We start from the raw sequence: 18,443 nt of genomic DNA, 5'->3' as shown, positions 1-18,443 counted from the left end.
CAGAAAGGTTTCCCTTGACTTTTTACCTCAGAGATTCAACAGGATTCTCAATCGCTCTCTCTCAATCTCTCTCCTCTCCTCTCTCTTGCCCTAGGTTAAAGAAAACACCTTTTTACTACATTATGAAAAATGTCAAATGTTCACAAAGTGAGAATAATATACTGTAATGGGCCCCTGTAAAGTTTTGCCATATTTGCTTCAGTTATCCACCCATTCCTCTCTCCTTCCCTCCCTCCCACGCCATTGAATTTTAAGGCAAATCCCAGACTTCGTGTGCTTTGATATGCCGTCTAAAATACACGTGCACAGGACTTCCCTGGTGGTGCAGTGGTTGAGAGTCCGCCTGCCGATGCAGGGGACACGGGTTCACGCCCTGGTCCGGGAAGATCCCACATGCCGTGGAGCGGCTGGGCCCGTGAGCCATGGCCACTGAGCCTGCGCGTCCGGAGCCTGTGCTCCGCAACGGGAGATGCCACAACAGTGAGAGGCCTGCGTACCGCAAAAAAAAAATAATAATAAATAAGTAAATAAAATACATGTGCATATATTTCTATGACATAATGCTACTACGAAACTTAACAAAATTAATGATAACTTCTTAGAATCATATCATGTCTCTTTTCAATGTTTTTAAGCAAGAAAAATGGCAAGATTTTATATAATCTACAATTTAACCAAAAGAATACTTGAATAATAAACCAGTTCCAGTTGGGAGGTTTCTGATACAGCATTCCGTTATATAAATGGCTTTAGAGAAAAGTATAGCTGGATTGTAACTGGAAGACCTGAGGAATATTCTCCTCTAAATTTTAGTCCATCTCATCACTGTTCTATGCTTCAGTTCTAGTAACCCCAGAATGGTGCTGTTACCTGGCAGGGCTCTAATGAAGATAAAAGAAACAGCATCTGTTAACCTCATTAAAGTTCACCGAGGCAGGATGGGGCTGCATGCTAGTAAATGGAGCACACAAATGTGAGGCATGTACACTGCTCTTCACGTTGAAAAGTAATCACAGAGAACCCTTTCTCCTTCAGCACACGTACTGATACTTCAGAGCACGTGTGACACATGGAACTCCTATTAACTATGACAGGGTGGAGTTAGGTAGGAAAGACATGCCAGACACCACCTCTTAGTGACCTTGGGAGAAAATGCTAGTGCTATGCCTATAGCTGTGGGAAGAGATACATATAAATATATGTTCATGTCATTTAGATCTTTGATACCTGGAAAACAAGAATTTAGGAAAGGGAGTCTGGCTGATAACTGTTCCAGAAGAAAACAACTCAATTTGTCAGTAAATAACAAAAACCTTCATATTACTCAGCTATTCTGTTTTCAGCAACTTACCCTAAATAAGTGAATATAGATGCAGGCAAACATACACTTCTAAGGTCATTTGTGTCAGTCGTGTTTATAACCATAAACATTTTTTATATGTTCAACAACACAGTTGGTTGAATAAATTACATTACAGCATCATGATGAAATACTTTGTAGCCTTTAAAATGCACCTAGCGGGAATATATTAATATGTAAATGTTTTGACATTATCTTTAGTAAAAATAATCATGTTATAAGATAGTACAATGAGGATAATTCCTCTTTAACTATATTAGTGTATTTACACCTGCACACACACATACACATATGCACAGAGAAACAAGGTTAGAAAGATACAGAGTTAACATAATGCTAATAGTAATTATCTCTTTAAGTAGAATAATTTTTTTGCCTCTAGATTTTTCTATAATGTACATACAGAACTTATGTAAAAAATTCTTTTTCTTTCTAAAATTTGACTATCAGATCTGACAACATGGAAGACTGACCTAAAGTAGAATGCCATGTACTACCAACCCAGAGAAATAACACATACAAGGAAGACAGAAAAAGAAAACAAGTCCCTCAGAAATAGAGAGAAATTTGAAACCCAGAATGAGATGCACATGAATTGACCATGCTCATGGTTGAAGGCACCATAGAGAAGGGACCCAGCAGTAGGTACCTAAACACCAAGAGCTTGGATTTTAACGACACACAAGGACAGGAGATGAAACTTTAGGTTAAGTGGTCCACCACAAATTTTAAAAATACATAATATACCTGAACAAATGACCCCCATTCATGCAGCAGGATTAGCCCCTCAAGAACAGTCTGAAGGGGATTATGAAATAAGCATGTTTAAAATTATTAGATATTAAAAGAAAGGAATAGAAACTATGAGGAAAGAATAAGACACTACAAAAAAAGAACAGGAAGATTTGAAAAATAGATAAAACTTACAGAAATTAAAAATAGTTATTGAAACAAAAAATATAGATTCTCTCCTCCTAACAAGTTTAAAAGAAGGATTAAATAGTAAATTAAGTTCCAATGAAGAGATTATGAGAGATCTGCAAGACAGCACTGAGAAAAATTAACCAGAAAGAGTCCAAAATGATAATAGAAAATGTGAAAAAGAGGCTAAGAGATATAGTGGATAAAATAAAAAGGTCCAAGATACATACAAAAAGGAAAAGAAAAGAATATAGATGATGAGGTAAAGGCAGTATTTTAAGAGAATAGGCTCAGAGGTTTCCTGAGTTGATGAAAGGCATGAATCCACATATCCATTGAATCCCAATGAGTCCAAAGAAATATAAACAAAAAGAAGGACTTCCCTGGTGGTCCAGTGGTTAAGACTTCGCCTTCCAATGCAGAGGGTGTGGGTTTGATCCCTGGTCAGAGAGCTAAGATCCCACATGCCTCAGGGCTGAAAATCCAAAACATAAAACAGAAATAATATTGTAACAAATTCAATAAAGACTTTAAAAAATGGTCCACATCAAAAAATAAATAAATAAATTTCTAAACCCATTTTAATGACATTGCAGGATGGCAAGAAAAAAAATCTTAAAAATAACTGGGGGGAAAAAAGAATTTCTACAAAGGAAAAATATAAGTAGCACAATAGAGGCCAGAAGATAATGAAATATTATTTTCAAAGTGCTTCCACAAAATTACTATCAAATTAAAATTCTCTCCTCAGGTAAACTGTTATTCCAGAGTAAGAACAAAATCAAAAGGTTTAAAGACAAAGAGACTAAAACAATTTAACATCTACAGAACTTAGTAGGAAACTAATCAACCCTAGAAGAAAGAAATGGGAGCAAGAAGCAATGATAAACAAAGAATCTGGTCACCTGTGTGTAAACCTAAATGAGCACCAACTGTAACTAAACAACAATATCTAGGGGACGGGCGGGAACAAAGCGCAACTAAAAGACTGGACAACAGTAACAACATATAAAATGAGGGATTGCTAGGGTTACAGCATCCTAGGGGCTTATATCATTCCGAAGGAGGGTAGAAACACTAATTAACCTTAGACTTTAAGAAGACAGGAAAAGGCTTCCCTGGTGGTGCAGTGGTTAAGAATCTGCCTGTCAGTCCAGGGAACATGGGTTCGAGCCCTGGTCCGGGAAGATCCCACATGCCGCAGAGCAACTAAGCCTGTGTGCCACAACTCAACTACTGAGCCTGTGCTCTAGAGCCCGCGAGCCACAACTACTGACCCCGTGTGCCACAACTACTGAAGCCTGCACGACTAGAGCCAGTGCTCCACAACAAGAGAAGCCACCGCAATGAGAAGCCTGCGCACCGCAATGAAGAGTAGCACCTACTCGCTGCAACTAGAGAAAGCCCACGTGCAGCAACCAAGACCCAACACAGCCAAAAATAAATTTTTTTTAAAAAAGAGAACAAGACAGGAAATAAGGAACAACATAATGAACAACTACAAGAGAAGACTTGGTAGATATGAAACATAAAGTAAGAAGAGGAAAAAAATCCAAATCTAACAGCAAACAAAATAAGCTGCTATAGTTAAATTAATGCCAGGCAAAGACGACTCAGAGGCACAACCCCATCCCCCAAATCATTATAAATAATCATGGAAAAGCTTCCCATGCTATGGACCAGGTCTAGAATAAACTTGATAACAAAACCAGAGAAGGACGGCACAAGAAGGAAAAATTACAGGTCAATCTCATTTGTAAACATGGATGCAAAAATCCTAAATAAGATATTAGCAAAACCAAACCAGAAGTGTGTATTTTTAAAAAGGAAGGAAAACATCCTTGCATTATTCCAGGAATACACAAATAGTTTAACATTAGAAAATCCATTAACATAATCCACCATATAAACAGATTAAAGTACAGAAACTATAAGATCTTCTTAGCAGATGCAAGAAAAAGATTTGATTGAATTGACAGAATCATGATTTTAAAAAGAAAAAGTCTTGGCAAACTAGAAAGAGAAGGGAACTTCTTTAAAGAGTATATCAGGGGCTTCCCTGGTGGCGCAGTGGTTAAGAATCCGCCTACCAGTGCACGAGGCAAGGGTTTGAGCCCCGGTCCAGGAAGATCCCACGTGCCGCGGAGCGGCTGGGCCCGTGAGCCATGGCCGCCGAGCCTGTGCATCCGGAGCCTGTGCTCCGCAACGGGAGACGCCACAACAGTGAGAGGCCCGCGTGCCGCAAAAAAAAAAAAAACAACAACAAAAAAGAAAACACAATGTAGAATTCTATCAAATATTGAAAGAAAAAATAATACAAGAACATTAAGAAAATTTTGAAGAAAAATGAGGTGGGAGTAGTTGTCCTCTCATTTATCAAAACTCATTGTAAACTCATAGTAATTAACAAGCATGTTAATGGTACAAGGATAGGCAAATAGACCAGTGAGATAGAAAACAGAGACCCTAGAAAGAAACCCATATTTCTTATGAGAAATTGATGATCGAAAAAGTTTTCAATCCACGTTGAAAAAGAAGACATCTTCTTCATACTACACACCATATTCTGGAATACCAAAAAATTTCCAGATTGATTCCAAACCTAATGGAAAAAAGCAAAACTTTCAAATTTCTAAAAACTTACTGACAAAAATATAGGCTATTTATGACCTCAGGGTATGGCTGACATTCTTAAATAAGACAATAAAAACACAATGCATACAAAACTGGTAAATTTGATGTCATTAAAATAACACATTTCTGCATGAGAAAAGAAAATGCACGCCCAACCACAGATCAGGAGAAGGTATTTATATAAAGAAGAACTACAAAATTAGGGGAGCAGCCACGAGGGGTTTGGGGGAAATGACCTAACAGAAAAATGTCAAAATTATATGAATAAGTAATTTATGAAAGAATATGAGTGGCAAAGAGTTTTAATTGTAGAGATAGTCACTGTTAGATTAGACCACATTAAACTGTCAATTTCAATAGTTTTTGGCTCACAAAAAAAATGCAATTTTATATAGGTAAAACTAGTAGCAGTAAGAGAAAAAATCATATATATATATATAGAGAGAGAGAGAGAGAGAGAGAGAGAGAGAGAGACAGACAGACAGAGAGAGAGAGAGAGAGAGAGAGAGAGAGAGAGAGAGAAAGAAATTGGCTCATGCAGTTATGGAGACTGACAGGTCCCAGAACTGCAGTTGGCAAGCTGAAGGCCCAGGAGAGCCAATTACAGCAACTTACAATGGTGTAAAGCTCCAATTCAAAATCCAGCAGGCTCAAGAACGAATCAAAGCTGATGTTTCGGTCTGAGTCCAAAGGCCAGACAAGACCAATGTCTTAAGCAGTCAGGCAGGAGAAATTCCCAACTCAGTCTTTTTGTTCTATTCACATCCTCAGTTGATTGGATGAGGTCCACCCACATTAGGGAGGGCCATTTGCTCTACCCAGTCTACCAATTCAAATGTGAATTTCATCGAAAAACACCCACACCAGACATACCCAGAATAATGTTTGATCAAATGCGGGGACATTCCAACGGCTGGTCAGCTTGGCACGTGAAGTTAATCATCACAGGCACTCACTCCCATGTTATTTGTAACATCACAGAACTGAAAACCATCCACCTGTCTACTCGTTCCACAAGTATTCACTCCGCACCCATTACGTGCCATGGGTTGTTCAATGTGTCGGGATAGACCAGGGGATACAGACATTCCTCCTCCTGGAAAGCTTATGTATTAGTTATGGGAGACAACTGGCAAGCATAATACTTGAGTTGGCTCCATGTTACTTATGTAAGCAGGAAGTGGTACTTTCCATAGTGTCAGGGAGACCATTCATAGTATATTCTCTATAGATGCCACTCTCTGAAAGTGTGTTGGGAATAAGTGGCAAATGGAGATTTAAATTAAATCAAGGCAGGCCTCATTTGGAAGTAGCCTATTAGCACAAACTTAAAAGTGATGAGGGAAATAGAGTACAGATATCTGGAGAAAAAAAGAGCCAAAAGGTAGAAAAAACAGACCTTGTAAAAAACAAACAAAAAACCCAATAATAATACCAATATTATCCTTGGTTTCGAGCTCTTTATCAGCGGTCCCCAACCCTTTCGGCACCAGGGACCGGTTACGTGGAAGATGATTCTTCCCTGGACGGGGTTGGGGGTCCAGGAATGGGGAGCGGCAGGGAGCAGCGTATGAAGCTTCGCTGGCTGGCTCACCTGCTGCTCCCCTCCTGCCATGCGGCCCGGTTCCTAACAGGCCGTGGACTGGTACCGGTCCATGGCCCGGGGGCTGGGGACCCTTGCTTTACATCACAGCCTACAAATGTGCCACCTATTTTGTACCCTTGCTCACTGATTCACGAGTGGAAGGAGGGCACCAGCAAGCACTCTTGTCATTTTGTGTGTATTTTTCTAGAAATAGTTTGCGCATTAACAAAAGCATATGGACATATTATTTTAACCTTTTCCACAGCAGTGGCATATCTACATTTTGCTATTTTCAGTTAAAACACCATGGATAATTTTCCGTAACAGGACATGCAGAGCTGTCTGATTTTTTTTTTTAAGATGTTGGGGTAGGAGTTTATTAATTAATTAATTTATTTTTGCTGTGTTGGGTCTTCGTTTCTGTGCGAGGGCTTTCTCTAGTTGTGGCAAGCGGGGGCCACTCTTTCATCGCGGTGCGCGGGCCTCTCACTGTCGCAGCCTCTCTTGTTGCGGAGCACAGGCTCCAGACGCGCAGCCTCAGTAGTTGTGGCTCACGGGCCTAGTTGCTCTGCGGCATGTGGGATCCTCCCAGACCAGGGCTCGAACCCGTGTCCCCTGCATTAGCAGGCAGATTCTCAACCACTGTGCCACCAGGGAAGCCCTATCTCATTCTTTTTAATGGCTTTATAGCATCTAATTTTATGGTTGCACCATAATTGATTTAATTTGTCCTTCATGGAAGGACACTCACATTTGACTTTTTAATATTCAAAACATTGCTATAATGAGTATATTTTGAACATGTAATTTCACAAATGTATGAATAAACTTGACAGATGCTACCAAAACACCCCTCGTAGAGATCAATGTCAATTTCATAGATCAATATCAATTTCTACTTTTCACAGCAGCCTGAGTCCCCGTTTCCCTCATATCAACATAGTGTTACCAGTCTTCAACTCTTTTTGTGTGTGTGTGTTACGTGGGCCTCTCACTGTTGTGGCCTCTCCCGTTGTGGAGCACAGGCTCTGGACGTGCAGGCTCAGCGGCCATGGCTCACAGGCCCAGCCGCTCCGCGGCATGTGGGATCTTCCCGGACCGCGGCACGAACCCGCGCCCCCTGCATCGGCAGGCGGACTCTCAACCACTGCGCCACCTGGGAAGCCCCAGTCTTCAACTCTTAACCCATCTGATAAGTGAAAAGGGCCAACTTGTAGTTTTAACTTGCATTTCTTCAACGAGAGAGATCGGGCACCTCTTCTCAGGCTTAAGAACCACTTGTTCCCTGAAGTCAGCATTCAGTCAGGAAAACAGAAAGCACTCGAGGTAACAGAAAGCATACAGGAAAGGATTTAACACAGGTGCTTCCAAAACCTTGGAAGGGCTGGGTGAAAGGAAGGTCAGGGAAAGCTGCCAGTGAATTCAGGAAACCCAGAAGTCACAGGAATTGCAGGAAACCACGGCTGATGATCTCAGCTGCCGGCAGCCCTGAAGCAGGTATCAGTCGAGTGTGGAAGCTCCTGCAAGACCTCACGTATGCCATCTGAGCAAGCCTGACCCTGCCTCTGATGCTGAAGGAGCAATCAAGGCTTTTGTTTCTCTTCTGCTTTTCAAATATTACATGTGCCTCTCACTGGGAGACTGCAAGTAAACCCTCTTAGCAAGGGAATCAAGGAAGTGTGGTTTCTAGGCTTCCAGTTCCTACAATGCAGAATGAGAGTTTAGGAGGCAGGCCTAGTACCAAGTATCAGCAGGCAGTGCCCGGCACGGTCTACTCCTCTGGCTAGGCGGCACTCACACCTTTCCAGCTAGGTTTAAACCTCCAGGCGACTTCATGCTTCCACCGAATAGGATGCATCGATCCTCCCCACAACCAAGGCTGTTCACTTTCTTCCTAAGAGGGGAGAGAGGAAGTCCTATCAGTCACTACCCACCTCTGATCTTCATTCCTCTTTTGGTTCAATACAACTTGCCTTTGCCATCCTGTAGCTTGAAGACTAGATTAAAAGTTTACTCAACAAAAACATGCCCTATATGAAATAACGAGGAAAAGGGGAGGAAAAAAAAAGGCACAACTGATTAAAATATAAAAGATACATTACAAAGCAATGAGAAAATATGCATTGTCACTAAAGTCCTTGTTTCTGCAACTGCTCCCAAGGTGAGAGTTGATATTTAAAATTTTCTTCTTTTACTATTTATTCTATGTTCCCCGTGCCTTGAGTCAAAACCTCAGTTAATTGAGATGCTTTACCTGGTGCGTGGCTCAAATCGTGACTGCTAAAGGATCAGTGCCATTAGGATTCTGCCTCTTCAACGCTGCCAAAGCCTTCTATCCATTCTCCCTCCACGCAGGGAAGTACTAAGAGGTATCCAGAAAAACTACTGTGGGTGTGTGTGTGCACGCAGGCTTGCATGTGTACGTGTGGGTTCTGTTAGGTAGACAAAGAGTTTTGGAGGCTTTTATTTACATTATGATATGGAAGAAAGTTCTGGACTTTGAGTCCTGTGTTCTTGTATTTCCTAGATGCTGTTCTGTCATGTTTCTTAAAGCAAGACTTGGGATTTGGCATATGTAATTGCTTATACTATTCAAAAGATCATTGAGATGGGTTACAAATAGGATTTTCCCCCCAAAAGGTAGACCAGTAAAAAATAAACATTTTTATGGCAAAAGCACAGCAACAAAAGCAAAAACAAGTAAGTGGGACTACATCAAACTAAGAAGCTTCTGCTTAGCAAAAGAAATCAACAAAATGAAAAGGCAATCTACTGAATGGGAGAAAATATCTGCAAGTCATATAACTGAAAAGGGGTTAATATTCAAAATATATAAGGAGTAGCAAGAAAACTAACAACCTGATTAAAAAATGAGCTGAGGAATTGGACAGTTTTCCAAAGAAGACAAACAAATGGCAACAGGTACATGAAAGGATGCTCAATATCGTTAATCATCGGGGAAATGCAAATCAAAACCACGATGAGATACTACCTCATTCCTGTTAGAAATGCTATTATCAAAAAGACAGGAGATAACAAGTGTTGGCGAGGGTGTGGAGGAAAGGGAACCCTAGTGCATTGTTGGTGGGAATGTAACATGGTGCAGCCACTATAGAAAACAGTATGGAGTTTCCTCAAAAAATTAAACACAGAACTATCGTATGATCCAGCAATCCCACTTCTGAGTATACATCCAAAGGAAATGAGAACAGGATATCAAAAAGATGTCTGGGGCTTCCCTGGTGGCGCAGTCGTTGAGAGTCCACCTGCCGATGCAGGGGACGCGGGTTCGTGCCCCGGTCCGGGAGGATCCCACATGCTGCGGAGCAGCTGGGCCCGTGAGCCATGGCCGCTGAGCCTGTGTGTCCGGAGCCTGTGCTCTGCAACGGGAGAGGCCACAACAGTGAGAGGCCCGCGTACCAAAAAAAAAAAAAAAAAAAAAAAAAGATGTCTGTACTCCCATGTTTATGGCAGCATTATTCACAATAGCCAAGGTATGGAAACAACCTAAGTGTCCATCAATGGATAAGCGAATAAAGAGTGGTATATATAGTCATCCTCAGTATCCAAGGACAATTGGTTCCAGGACCTACCCTGCAGGTACCAAAATCCATGGATACTCAAGTCCCTTATATAAAAAAATGTAGTATTTGCACGTAACCCATACACATCCTCCCACATACTTTAAATCACCTCTCAATTACTTATAATATCTAATACAATGTAAATGCTATGTAAATAGTTGTAGATATAATGTAAATAGTTGCCAGTATACAGCAAATTCAAGTTTGGTTTTTGGAACTTTCTGCAATTTTTTTCCCTGATATTTTTTATCTGCACTTGGTGGAATCCACAGATGCAGAACCTGAGGATACAAAGGACTGACTGTATACAATGGAATATTATTCAGCCGTGAGAAAGAAGGAAATCCTGTCATTTGCAACAATCTGGAAGGAACTTGACAGCATTGTACTAGTGAAATAAGGTGGGCAAAGACAAACACTATATGATGTCACTTATAGGTGGAATCTAAAAAGGACAAACTCAGAGGAACAGAGAATAGAGTAGTGGTTGCCAGAGGCTGCGAAGTAGGGGAAACGGGGAGATAGTGTTCAAAGAGTACACCCTCCCCGGGATAAAATTATCAAGTGTGGGGATCTAATACATAGCATGGTGATCATATATTTGAATGTTGCTCAAAGAGTAGATCTTAAATGTTCTCACCACCAAAAAGAAATGGCTTGTCTCTATGTACAGTGACAGAAGTAACAAAAAAAAGGAAAGAAAGAAAAGAAATGGTAACTATGTGATGGGATGGGGATCAACAGAGGCAGTAGCTAATAGTATGACGGCTGGTAGTAATTTTGTAATTTATAAATGTTTCAAATCAACACATTCTACATCTTAAACTTACACAATGTCATGTGTCAAGTATATCAAAATTAAGCCGGAAAAATATTGAATAAAGGTTAAAAAAAGAGAAATAATCACTTTTACCCTAAAATTTGAAGACGGTATGACTGAAAATTAACTATGTATAATTTATTCCACAAGGCAAAAACCTTCTCTCTTGAAACACACCAATTATAGATGCATAAGGAACAAGCGCAATAGGTAGTCTCTGAATTAAAATATCAGTGTGCTTCTACCAAATGAGAACTTGCATTAGGGGACAAGGGAAGGGACAACGCTGGAACATGCACTCAACAGAACTTCACTTATTGTTTAAAAAACAAACGAACCGAAGAAAAGCCCACTACTTCATAAATCCTAGAAATTGCTTCATCTAGTTAGGATCCTTGGATTTATAAAGACTTCTTTTTATTATTATCTTTAAAATATTTATTTATTTATTTATTTGGCTGTGCCAGGTCTTAGCTGAGGCATGTATGTGGGATCTAATTCCCTGACCAGGGATCGAACCCAGGCCCCCTGCATTGGAAGTGCAGAGTCTTAACCTCACTACCTGAGAAGTCCCTTATAAAGTCTTTGATGGTGCATGGGACCTTAAGAAATCATCTAGACCGGTGATTCTTGGCTTTTTAAGGTCAAAGACGCATTTCAGAATGACATGAAAGTCGTGTGCATTTCTAACTAGAGAAATTCTCTAACATAATATCAGCATTTCACTCACACAACTATAACAAAATTGAGTATCTGCCCCTGTCAGAGTATCACCATGGAAACTGCATGCTTATACAAGTGTACGATGTGAAAGACATATTTGGACTCCTCCAATAACAAGGTCTCTTTTTTTTTTGCGGTACGCGGGCCTCTCACTGTTGTGGCCTCTCCCGTTGCGGAGCACAGGCTCCGGACGCGCAGGCTCAGTGGCCATGGCTCACGGGCCCAGCCGCTCCGCGGCATGTGGGATCTTCCCAGACTGGGGCGCGAACCCGTGTCCCCTGCATCGGCAGGCGGACTCTCAACCACTGCGCCACCAGGGAAGCCCCAACAAGGTCTCTTAATCTGGGTCTCAGGGACTTAGTTTTAGAGCATCCATAGATGGATTTCTGAAGGTCCATGCCATCTCCTTAAATTACATGCAAAATTTTGCAGGTAGAGTCTATTCAGTAAGTTATATTCCTGGGTTCTTCATGCCCTGAAATGCTTTTTCACACAGATTATATGGCTCAATCATAAAAACACCTGAGAAAAGTGAGGCACATATTATTTAACAGATGATAAAACTAAGGTGCAGAAAGAATAAGGCTTAAGGTAAACCTGTTCAAGGTCACATATAATATTAAGAACCACAAAAAGTGGTGTGTCATTGCAGAAAGGCTGTCATCTAAGTTTCATTAGACGTAGTTTCTAATCCCAAATCTTTGTCTAGTGTGGTAGGTAACCTTGAGCGTGTTACTTAGCCTCTCTAGGTCTCAGTTACATTATTTACATATAAAGGGGGCAGTGGGAGGGAATATTACCATTCCCTGCCTACCTCAGAGCTCTAAGAATCAGCTGAATTTACATAAATGCACTTTTAGACAAAATGTAAGAAAGTCCTATAGTTAACCTGTGGGTTGTAATTTAATGTATAAATCATTTAAAAACTTTCAAGTCTCAACTTCAAAAAAAAATTATGAGTTGCAAATGTGACACCCCATCAACATGAACAAATTGTTGACCACGAGGTACTTTCTAGAATTCTGGATGGCTCTAAGTATAGAGGGTCCAAGGACACTGGTCCTGTCCATAACCCCTCCAGGGATCGACAGAGCCCCAAATGAGAGTGTGCTGAACAGGGATACTGAAGACCTCACCAACCCTGATAGAAATCAGGACCTGATCTATTGTTTGGAGAGCCACTCTGAATCAGGAACCAACAGGGGCTCCTTTAGCAAGATCATCTGGAAGATAAACAGATGATTGATTTGGCTGCAATGCTACTGCTCTAGGCTGCAAGTTACCACATTCACAATTCTGGATGCAACAAACTGTGCACTCAAAGAAAGACAGACTCGAAGTATTTCTTCAAAAATAAACTGCAGGGGGACTTCCCTGGTTAAGAATCCACCTGCCAACACAGGGGACACGGATTCAATCCCTAGCCCGGGAAGATCCTACATGCCGCGAAGCAACTAAGCCGTGTGCCACAACTACTGAACCTGCACTCTAGAGCCCGCGAGCCACAACTACTGAGCCCATGCACCACAACTACTGAAGCCCGTGTACCTAAAGCCTGTGCTGTGCAACAAGAGAAGCTACCGCAATGAGAAGCCCGCGCACTGCAACGAAGAGTAGCCCCCGCTCACCGCAACTAGAGAAAGCCCATGCACAGCAAGGAAGACCCAATGCAGGCAAAAAAAATAATAAGTAAATAAAAATACCTTTAAAAAATTTTTAAAAAACAATAAACTGCAGAACTTCCACAAGATTTCAATGGTATTTTTTGAATAGATTTTTTTGAAACTGTCAAAAGATAGAAAGGTGATACCAATAGAAACCACAGAATTAACAAATAGAAGCTAATCAAGTACCTACTAATTCCCAGATTTGCGAGGAGGGGGCGGGATCCCTTAGTCCCCTAAAAATAAGAGATCAAGGTAGATCAGTACAGGATTATATAGAAAGTAGACTAGTCAGCACAATATCTTACTAATAAAAGTACTCCACATTTATTGAAATTAATTATAAAACCAACGTTCAAGGCCCAGTGGAAAAAGTCTAAAAATAAGCAAAAATGTAAAAAATATAATGTATTATAAAAATATTAGAACATAAACCCCCAAAAAGTATACAAGGAAATAATAAATCAGAGTATAAATCAATGAGATAAAAAACAGACTAGCAAAAAGCCAAAGCCAAATAAAGCAAGAATTAATTCTTTAAAAATACTAACATAATGGAGACACATTTGGCAAAAATGACTAAAAACATCTATACAGAGAGACAACACAAATATATACTATGAATACATATATAGCCAGGATATAAATATAATAACATATTAACAACACTGTATCAAAAAAAATTGAAAATGAAGACAAAATGGACTAATCCTGTGAAAAATGTAATTTATCAAAACTTGCCATTAAGAAATGATGAAAAACTTATATAGCCCTATACAATTAAAGAAACTGAATAATTAAAAAAGAAGTCTTCCCATAAGCAAAATACCAGGCAATTTCAAGCAAATTTTCAAGGAAACAATAAATCCACTTTTTAAAAAACATTAAAATACTATTATAGAGATACAATTCACATAACATGAAGTTCACCATCTTAAAGTGCACAATTCAGTGGGTTTTAATATATTCACAAGGTTGCACAGTCCCACTAATTCCAGAACATTTCCATCACCTCATCAAAAACCCCACATTGTTAGTCACTCCAAACCCCTCAAGCACCCCAATGCCACCAATATTTCATATCAATACATAATACAATATGCGGCCTTCTGTATCTAGTTTCTTTCACTTAGCATAGTTTTCTAGGCTCATCCATGAGGCAAGTAACAGCACTTAATTTTTTATGGCCGAATAATATTTCATTGCAGGGGTATAACACACCTTGTTTATCCATTCATCAGCTGATGGACATTTGCGTTGTTTCCACTTTTTGGCTACCATAAATAATGCTGTTGGAAACATTCATGCACAAGTCTCCCTCTCCTTCTGTTTTTCTTTTTCTCTCCCTTCTTCCCTCTTCTTCCTTCCTTTCCTTCTTTCTCTTTTATTATATAAAAGATATAGATATAAAATGTATATATATAGTGGGTGTAGAGTGGTACTTCGTGATTTTGATTTCCCTAATGGCTAATGAAGTTTAACATCTTTTCGTGTGCTTATTGGTCATTTGCGTGTCATTTTTACAAAACTGTCTACTCAAATCCTTTGCCTACTGTTAAACTGGGTTGTCTCTTTACTGTTAAGTTGTTAAGAAGAGTTCCGTTCATATTTTAGATACATATATCTATTATCATTATATCACTATATTATCGGATTATGATCTGCAAATATTTTCTCCCATTCAGGGGGTTGCCTTTTCACTTTCTTGATAGTGTCCTTTGATGCACAAAAGTTTTTCATTGTGATGGAAGTTTCAATTTATTTTTTTCTTTGGATGCTTGTGCTTTTGATGTTATACCTAAGAAACCACTGCCTAATCTATGGTCAAGAAAATGTACACCTGTTTCTAAGGATTTTATAGTTTTAGGTCATATTTGTATTCGCTCCATTTTAAATTAATTTTTGTATATGATTTGAAGGATCTAACTTCATTCTTTTCATGTGGACACTCAGCTGTCCCAGCACCATTTGTTCAAGACTATTCTTTCCCCATTGAATGGTCTTGGCACCTTTGTCAAAAATCAATTGACCTGGGTTTCCCTGGTGGCTCAGTGGTTGGGAGTCCGCCTGCCGATGCAGGGGACACGGGTTCGTGCCCCGGTCCGGGAAGATCCCACATGCCGCGGAGCGGCTGGGCCCGTGAGCCATGGCCACTGGGCCTGCGCGTCCGGAGCCTGTGCTCCGCAACGGGAGAGACCACAACAGTGAGAGGCCCGCGTACCGTTAAAAAAAAAAAAAAAAAAAAAAAAAAAATCAATTGACCTATTCAAACCCATAGAATGTCCAAACCCATAGATTCCACGAACACAGGATGCCTTTTTCTTCTGCAACATTTTATAGCTTTCAGTGTACAATTTGCACTTCTTAGGGTAAGTTTATTTCTGTATATTTCATTCTTTGTAATGCTATTGTAAATGCAATTATTGCCTTGACTTTGATTTTTAATTGCTAGTGTAGAGAAACAGAACTGATTTTTATGTATTGATCTTGTATCCTGCGACCTTGCTTAATTCATTAATTATTACTAATAGTTTGGGGGGTTTTGAGGGTTCTTTAAAGAGGTTTTCTATATATAAGATCATGTTATCTCCACATAGAGACAGTTTTACGTCTTTCTCTCCAATCTGGAGGCCCTCTGTTTCTTTTTCTTGCTTAATTGCCTTAGCTAGAACCTCCAGTACAATGTTGGACATCCTCGTCTTGTTCCTGATCTTAGAGGGAAAGCTTTCCGTTCTTTCACCATTAAGTACAATGTTGTGTGCTTTTCGAATACCCTTTACCAGGATGAGAAATTTCGCTTCTACTCTAAGTTTGAGTGTTTATGTCATGAAAGGGTGTTGGATTTTGTCAAGTGACTTTTCTGTTTCTACTGAGATAAACCATGGTTTTTTCCTCTTCATGCTATTAATATGGCGTATTACATTTGATTTTCATGTTGAACCAACCTTGCATTCCTGAGATGCAATTCCACGGTGTTGGTCATGGTGTACAATCATTTTTTACTTGTGACTGAATTTGGTTTCCTAGTATATTGTTGAGGATTTTTGCATCTGTATTCATGAAGGACACTGGTCTGTAGTTCTGTCTGGCTTTGGTATGACAATGATACTGGCCTCATAAAATGAGTTAGAAACTGTTCCCTACTTTTTTGGAAAGAACTTGAGGACTGGTGTTAATCTTTATATGTTTGGTAGAACTTAACAGTGAAGCCATTTGGTCCTGGGCTTTTCTTCACTGGGAGTTTTATTAGTAACCTTACCTCTTTGCTATAGTTCTATTTAGATTTTCCGTGTCCTCCTGAGTCAGTTTTGTGAGTTCCTAGGAATCTGTCCATTTATCTAGGTTATGTAACTTTAGAATTGTTCATTGTGTTCCCTTATAAACTTTCTGCTTCTGTAAGGTCAGTGGTAATGTCTCCTCTTTAACTCCTGATCTCAGTAATTTGAATCATCTTTTCCTTGGTCAGTCTAGCCAAAGGTTTCTTTAATCTTGTTCATCTTTTCAAAGAACCAACTGATATTCTCCACTGTCTGGTATTCTCTATTGTTTTCCTATTCTCTGTTTCATTTATATCTGCTCTAATCTTTATTTCCTTTCTTCTGCTTGCTTTGTGGTTTGCTTTGCTATTCTTTTTCTAGTTTCTTAAGACAGAAGTTTAGGTTATTGATTTGATATCGTTCTTTTTAAATGCAGGGATTTAAAGCTATAAAGTTCCCTCTGAGCACTGCTTTTGCTGAACACCGTAAGTTGTATACTGTGTTTTTTTCATTCTTCTCAAAATATTTTCTAATTTCCCTCTGATTTCATCTTTGACCCACTATTTAGGAGTATGTTGCTTCATTTATCTTCCCAATTTACTTCTAGTATTAATTTCTAACTTCATTCCATTGTGGTCAGAGAACATACTTTGTATAATTTCAATCTTTTTAATTGCATTGAGACTTGTTCTGTGGCCTGACATTTTGTGGATAATGTTCCACACACACTTGAGAAAAATATATCTTCTCTTGTTGGGATTAGTGTTCTATATACGGGTGTCAGGTCTAATTGGTTGACAGTGTTGTTCAAGTCCTCTATTTCCTTACTGATCTGTCTTGTTCTTCCATCCATTATAGGAAGTTGGGTATTAAATTATCCAACTATTACTACTGAATTGTCCATTTCTCCCTTCAGTTATCTCAGATTTTGCTTCATGTATTTTGGGGCTCTGCTGTTTTATATATCAATGTACATATGTTTGTAATTGCTATGCATTCTCAATGGATTGGGCCTTTTACCATTACATGTTGTTGTCTGTCTCTAGCCAAAAGAAAAAGAAGGTCTTGATGTCTATTTGTTTAGCTCTCTTGGTTACTGTTTGCATGGAATGCCTTTTCCCATTCTTTTAATCCATTTGTGTCTCTGAATCTAAAGTGAGTCTTTTGCAGACAGCAAAGAGTTTGTATGAAGTTTTTAAATCCATTCCACCAATCCCTCATTTAAATAACACCTTTCTTTGATCACCTTCAAAAAAAGCCCTAGGGCTCTGCAATGTGTATGGTGGAAAAAACACTGATTTCATAAATGCAGCAATTACTTATGAAGGAAATAACCCAATTTTATTTTAGAATTTCTCAGGAACTTGCCATGTTACCTAGAACCAATTTCTTTTTATAATAAAGATGAAAAACATCACCACAGGTGATGATATGAGAGCAACCACTTTAAAACTGAAACATTCAGGATACATTTAGAGATCCTCTACCATCCTGGTCTAACACCCACTGTATTAGTATAACATGCAATGTAGAAATGTATCAGTAGGCCCGGCACCAATCCACCTGTAGCAGATACTGCTGACTGCGGACCTAAAGGCCATTTCCCCTTCCCCGAAGATGGCAACACCTTAACTCGGTTTCTTGTGTTTGCTCTTCTCTCAGATAAAGGGCACTTTGATCTATCAAGGTGATCTCATCCTCCTTTCCACTAACTGGTTTTGAGGGACTGGAAAGTTACCCAGTCTAGGTCAATGAGATGTGAAAAGATGTCTTTTCTGAACTCTCCTTACTTCTGGACCCATTTTAAGAAAGAAATCATAAATCTCCACATTAAGCGAGTCTATATCAAGTTTCCTGTTTAGGCTAAAAAGTCTATAACAGTTTGATTAAGTATT

The 18,443-nt window shown here is 39.5% G+C and overlaps 1 protein-coding gene across 1 annotated transcript in view; it reads right to left on the bottom strand.

Moving 5' to 3' along the window:
• Positions 1 to 324: 324 nt before the first annotated feature.
• Positions 325 to 18,443, bottom strand: part of TSNAX (translin associated factor X) — a 51,047-nt gene continuing 32,928 nt past the window's right edge. Inside the window, exons 6-7 of the mRNA XM_060125797.1 lie at positions 8,242 to 8,394; positions 325 to 489 (exon numbers count right to left, since the gene is read on the bottom strand). Of these exons, the coding sequence (XP_059981780.1) occupies positions 8,284 to 8,394 (111 nt within the window). The 3' untranslated portion in view covers positions 325 to 489; positions 8,242 to 8,283. The remainder of the gene's footprint in view (positions 490 to 8,241; positions 8,395 to 18,443) is intronic.

Source organism: Lagenorhynchus albirostris, chromosome 16, assembly GCF_949774975.1.
Source record: "Lagenorhynchus albirostris chromosome 16, mLagAlb1.1, whole genome shotgun sequence".
Lineage (NCBI taxonomy): Eukaryota > Metazoa > Chordata > Mammalia > Artiodactyla > Delphinidae > Lagenorhynchus > Lagenorhynchus albirostris.
This window is presented reverse-complemented; position numbering and strand designations above follow the sequence as displayed.